General features: G+C 54.4%; 1 protein-coding gene across 2 annotated transcripts; it reads left to right on the forward strand.

Moving 5' to 3' along the window:
* Positions 1–332: 332 nt before the first annotated feature.
* Positions 333–5883, forward strand: PSMA7 (proteasome 20S subunit alpha 7). 2 transcript variants are annotated; one of them, NM_001034233.2, is made up of 7 exons: positions 333–493; positions 2506–2632; positions 3280–3404; positions 4028–4150; positions 4565–4684; positions 5300–5362; positions 5656–5883. In NM_001034233.2, exons 1-7 carry the CDS (start codon positions 398–400, stop codon positions 5746–5748), a joined length of 747 nt encoding a protein of 248 aa, NP_001029405.1. In that variant the 5' UTR covers positions 333–397; the 3' UTR covers positions 5749–5883. The 2 variants fall into 2 exon arrangements, with proteins under 2 accessions (NP_001029405.1, XP_005214603.1); XM_005214546.3 differs by having other exon boundaries at positions 5300–5709.
* The last annotated feature ends 291 nt before the right edge of the window (positions 5884–6174 follow it).

The following is a 6174-nucleotide window of genomic DNA, read 5'->3' on the forward strand; positions in this document are numbered from 1 at the left end:
CGCGGGGGGGGGAGCCGCCTTGTGGGCTCGTCCGCCACGCCGCTGCCGCTTTGCCCTGAAGCCCGTCGCGCCCCTATCTAGTGCGCCGCCTCAGCTCAAGGCGGAGCCCCGCAAGGCGCCCCCGGGAGACCGCTCCGCGCCCCGCGCCCGGCCCGCCGCCGCCGCGCCACCCCCCGCGCCCGGCTGCTGGTGGTTCAGCCGGGCCCCGCCCCGTTGCGCGCGCACGTCAGCCCGGCGCCGCCTGACGCCCCGGGACGCCGCCTTACGCCGGTAGCGTAATCGGGGGCGTCGGGGGCGGGCGGGCGCGCGTGGCGCCGGCGCAGCAACGTCGTGAATCGCCGGCTGCGCGGCCGTGAGTGTGCGCTTTTCCCGGGCCCGGCCGCGTCGTCCCATAGGCATGAGCTACGACCGCGCCATCACCGTTTTCTCGCCCGACGGCCACCTTTTCCAAGTGGAGTACGCGCAGGAGGCCGTGAAGAAGGGCTCGACCGCGGTGAGCGAGGAGGCGGGGCGCGGGGGACGGCAGGGGCCCGGGCGGCTGGGTGGGGCCCGGGTGCGTCTCGCCGACCCGCTTCCCCGGGGGCCACGCTCACTGGCGCGCGGTGGTTCGGGGCCCAAGGAGGCATGGTGGCCTGGGGCGCACACGGAAGCTGGGATTGGGGCGCCGCTGCAAGAAAGGAGCGCCGAGGGCGGCGGTCGCGAGGGCCGGCCGGGCGACTCTCCGGGAGCCGGCTTCCGCGTACGGGCGAGCGGGGCTTCTGGTGCCTCGACAAGGGCTCTGCTGGCTGCGGGCTTCGCTTCCCCGCGCCGTGTCCGGAGCCGAGCGCGCGCCTGCCGCCGACGCCATCTTGGCGGGGCCCCCGCGCAGGCCTGGGGGGCCTGGGGCGGTGCGAGGGCGCAGAACTTAAGAGGCAGAGCTCGGCCCTAGCTAGTTTCCGGGCGCTCCTTGAGGGAGTAGGTGGCTGGGGCGGACGGAGTCTGGACAGCTCCCAGGTAGCCGACTCCCCCCTCCCTGTCGTCCCCCGCCCCCAGAAAGTAGTTGCCCTCCAGGCCCAGGGCGATGTCGAGAACAAAGGGCGGCCGGTGTCGCATCGGCCCTGCAGTTCCCCGGGCCGCAGGCGCGGCGGGCAGGCTCCCTCCTGGGTCCTACTGCTGAGTCCTCGCCCTTTGGACCCTGCCCCCGACTCGGGTCTCGTCGCACCTGAGCGGTCTGTCATTTAGGCCGCTGTTTCAGGTGTGAATACCTGTTGTCTTTAAGATACCTGTGAGTTTATCGGTCAAATTGGATGATGGGTTTTTGTGGGTTTTTTTTTTTTCCTTAATCATTTAGTGTTTCAGAGGCCTGAGTAGGCAGAGAAAAAACACGGTTCTGTGAATTTTGAAGTATTTTTTATTTCATGAATCTCGAAATTAAGGCCCCCAAATCCACTTTCTGACCTACCTCAGCTCAGCTTGAAGACTACGGAGGGGGGGAATGTCACCTGATAACCCCTCCACCGTGGGCCAGCAGGTGTCTGCCTCTGCTTGCCCTGACTCTGCTGCCTCTGGGCCTGGCCTTTGCAGACAGTTTATGAGAAAGCTCCTTGAAATCTGAAAGGCTGCCACCCGGTGCTTCTTTGCACAGGACATGGAAATTTCTAAACATCCAACAGGGCTCAGACCTGGCCCCCACATTGAAGAATTAGCTGGCCCAGGTGCCTGTAGGGCCAAGGCTGAGATATCCTGTCCAAACTGAGAGAAGTTTGCTTTTACAAGTGGTTGTCTTGTTTGTGTCTGCTGTGCTTTGAGTGGGTTAACTGGCAGCCAGTGTGGTTTTTTCCCCCCATGTATTTAAAACATCTTTTTTTCTGCTATAGTGTCAGCCATAAGCAGAGCCATGGGCATCCCAGTAATAGTTGATATGTTGTTCACCTGATACCACACCAGGCATTTCTCCACTGCTGTGCACATTGGTTTCAAAAGTGCAGAAGGGGGAGTTCCTTGGCGGTCCAGTAGTTAGGACTCTGTGCTTTCACTGCTGTGGCCCAGGTTCAGTCCTTAGTCTGGGAACTAGGATCCCTTGAGCCTGATGGTATAATCAAAGAAGGAAAAAAAAAAAAAAAGTGCACAGGAGAAAGAGGGAAGGACTTGGGTACAGTTTCATAATCACAGCAACACTGCTTTTGAAACACCTGACTTCACTGTTAGGGACTCATGCTCAAGCGTTACAGAGACTCTGATTCACTGGGTTGAAATGACACATGTTCACAAACACATGGATGATATAGCAGTTATTCCTTAGTTGTTTTGTAACTGAAACTACATGTCAGTATTTTAAGGCACAAGGCTAGGTGCCTAGATGGTGATGCCTGGGCTAGCTCTCCCAAAAGTGGATCGAGACCCACAGTTTGCAGGGTGTGCATGCCCCCCCCCCCAAGGGTGTTCACACATCTGCTTTTAGTGCTGTGTCTCTGGTGGCAAAACCTCTGGTCAGTTTCGTAAGTGCCCCATTGATATTTATTGAAGGTCGGTGTTCGAGGAAAAGACATTGTTGTTCTTGGTGTGGAGAAGAAGTCAGTGGCCAAACTGCAGGATGAAAGGACAGTGCGGAAGATCTGTGCGCTGGATGATAATGTCTGCATGGCATTCGCCGGTGAGTCTGGGGCCAGCACCGTGTCCCTATGTCTTGGAAGAATGGCTGTCTGGAGGCTAACCTAGTGAAAGGGCTATGGGGGGCATGTGATTGGTTAAACCGAAATCATTTAAAGATTTGGCTTTTAAGAAAAGGGCTGGCCTCAGTTTCAGGGGTACGATCCTCCCCAGGAGGCTGAAGCAGAGGGTCTAAATGAATAAACAGTTCCTAAAAGAAGAGCTGTGCTGTCTCCTCATTGCTGCTGTCAGGAGAAAGGTCAGCTGTCCACAGTTAGCCGTGTACCTATGAAGGGGGGAGAGCTGGATAGCGCCCTGCTCTCGGGATGTGCAGTGTTCTTGGACTTCTGTGGTTTCACTCATTTCCTCCTTCAGCAGGAAGATCCTGGTTCCCCTGGAGATTGACTTGTCAAAGACTTAGTGTGTAGCCTAGCACCCATAGCTCCTTAACCAGTCAGCTTTCTCAGAGGATTTCACAGAGGCTGCTGGTTCCACTGTGGGGCTCTCAGAGTAACCTTGGTGCTGCCTCTCAGGACTGGTTTTAGAACCTGCCCAAGGTTATCTGCTGTCCATGCATGTGGTCTGCGCCATCCTTGACAGTTGCCGGGGTGAGGCATGGCTTAGGGGGCATTGTCTTTGTGATCCTTGCAGGCCTCACTGCTGATGCAAGAATAGTCATCAACAGGGCCCGGGTGGAATGCCAGAGCCACCGACTGACCGTAGAGGACCCGGTCACCGTGGAGTACATCACCCGTTATATCGCCAGTCTGAAGCAGGTGGGTGTTCCTGCTGTGGCTCGGCTCTGGTGATGAGCTGTGTCCTGGGGCGTCCTGCCACGGGACATCTCTGTGGGCAAATCAGGAAACTGCACTTGTTCTACAGGCACAGTCCTAACCTTGACTTCCTCATCTGCACTTTTACTATTGTGTATCCTTTTCAGTGGCATTGTGGTGTTCTTATTTAGTGGCCTGGAGTAGTCCACATTCACATTTCTGGAGGGACACGATGTAGTTTTTGTCTTGTTCTGAATGACCAGTCACCAGACAGTTGTGAGGGGGCTAAAAGCCACTCCTGCTCTTGGTGAAATCTTAGTCACTTGTGAACCTGGTCTGTAGCCAGATTGTGTCTGCTGTCAAAGTAACTCCAAGGAACCCCAGCCACGTTCCGTGATGCAGTTCTGATCTAAGAATGAAAATGTAGCACAGGAAGGAGGAATGCTGAAAAACCATGGGCTCGTTTCATTTTTCACTTGAATTACAAGTAACCTGAACATGGGCTTAATTTATTTTCATCCTTTTGTTGTAATCTGTGTTTGGAACATGGTGTGTTTTATTCGCAGTGGGTTTTGGGCAGCCTCCATGTGGAGGCTGCAGTGTCACTGTGTCTCTTTCTCCGCTAGCGCTACACGCAGAGCAACGGGCGCCGGCCATTTGGCATCTCTGCCCTCATTGTGGGTTTTGACTTTGATGGCACCCCCCGACTCTATCAGACTGACCCCTCGGGCACATACCATGCCTGGAAGGTGAGTCCCTGGCAAGAAAGGGGCTTGGGGCTGCTTTGCCTTTGGAAGCAGTTTTGGAGGCTGTTGGGACCTTGAGCTGGCTTCATCCTGTAGAGGGATGTGTGCATACACACGTTGTGTGCTCATGACACTTGTGATGTGGAAGCCAGGAAGTTGTTCAGTGTTGATGTTTGGGAGCAAAGGACAGTGAGCTCTAAGGACACGTGGCGTATATAAGATGCCCGTGTGTCTTTCCTTAGAATCCCATTCTTAGTGGGCATGAGCACCAACTCCAAATAGCCCTTTGCAAAAAGAAGCCATGGGGCAAGGCCTCCCCCAGCCCAGCTGCCTCTCCACAGCACGCAGGAGCAGGGTGGCACTGGCTGGCTCTGAATCGTTGCATTCTGTGCCATGTAACGCACATCCCTGTTTCAGGCCAACGCCATAGGCCGGGGTGCCAAGTCAGTGCGTGAATTCCTGGAGAAGAATTATACTGACGAAGCCATTGAAACAGATGATCTGACTATTAAGCTGGTTATCAAGGCCCTTCTGGAAGTAAGTTTGTGTTTGAAACCTGGGCAAGATGAAGACACCCATACTATGGTGGTGGTGGTACTTGGCCTGGGGAATGGACAGCATGGAAAGGAACAGCCTAATTTATAGGCAACAAGGAGAGGCGCAGGCACTCATGGTACCACCAGGCACCACTTTGGTGCTTTGTCAGCTCCTTCTACATCTGGGGCAGTCAGGGTACCAAAGTGGCTAAGTTGGCCTAGAGTTCAGACTTTCTGAGGCTTAAGCTATTGCTAGAGTCAGAATTAGAAGAACTGGGAATAATGGATGGGAGCTGTGAGGTCTTAGACTCTGTCAAGACCTTGGAGGTGCTGGGGGTGAAGCCAAAGAGGCAGAGGGGGATTACAGCTTAAGGCTAGGCTGGGGCCCAGGCGTCAGGCCTCGGTGATGGGGTAGGCTGCGAGCAGTTGGCAGGGCCCTGAGTCCAGCTGTCCCAGGATCGAGGAGTGCAGATACCCCACAGGACCGCGTCAGTGTGCAGCCGGGGCACCCCGTGTCCACCCCTCCCCTTCTGCAGCAGTTCTGGGTTCAGGTTCACAGGGCACCAAGTCTGGTCAAGGTGGGTGAGGTGTCTGATGCTCTTTTCTCCCCTTGAAGGTGGTTCAGTCAGGTGGCAAAAACATAGAGCTTGCTGTCATGAGGCGAGATCAACCCCTCAAGGTAATCACCAAGTTGGTTTGCTGTCCTTCTCTTTGGGTGCGTTCCCAGTGGTCAGGGCCGGGGGCAGTGCACGTTCAGAACTGCTCTAGCGCCAAGAAATGTTCTTTACAAGGGTCCCCACATGAGTGGAAAAGCAAGCATTCCCACATTGACTATCTACACATCGGTTCCAGCTTGTCCCCTGGGTCAGCCACATGTGGCTTCGCTCTCCTGTAGAAGCAGCCAGAGGGGGCATCTGGGACTTAGGTTTGGGGGCACCTTGTGTGGCTAACCATACACTGTTCCTTTGGTAGATTTTAAATCCTGAAGAGATTGAGAAATACGTTGCTGAGATTGAAAAAGAAAAAGAAGAAAATGAAAAGAAGAAACAAAAGAAAGCATCATGATGAAATGAAATTTTGCTTGTAACGATTTTTAAATTCAAATCATGGCTGATTTCCAAAAGGATACATATGCGTTTCCATTCCACTTATCCATACTGTCCAAGTGTCCTACAATAAATTTGCCTATTTTTTAACCTTTCTTTCAGAGGTGAATGCATCTTCTAGGTGTATGGATAGCTCTTTAGGGAACTTGCTCACTTTGGGTCTCTGGAGCATTCGTTTCTGCTCCTCCTCACCAGGCTCTAAGACAAGGTGATGGTTGAGTGGGATCCCTCCCTTGGGATTTGTGGCAAGGCTGTACAGGGCAGTAGACAAGGGGTGCCATGGAGGCAGAAACTTGGGGTTTCTCCAGTTTAAGGGTTCTAGAAACAGGATGACCGTTTCTTCTCACACTTTGTTGGAGTCCTTGATGAATGTATGACATCACAA

The sequence above is a fragment of the Bos taurus genome, chromosome 13 (assembly GCF_002263795.3).
Source record: "Bos taurus isolate L1 Dominette 01449 registration number 42190680 breed Hereford chromosome 13, ARS-UCD2.0, whole genome shotgun sequence".
Classification (NCBI taxonomy): domain Eukaryota; kingdom Metazoa; phylum Chordata; class Mammalia; order Artiodactyla; family Bovidae; genus Bos; species Bos taurus.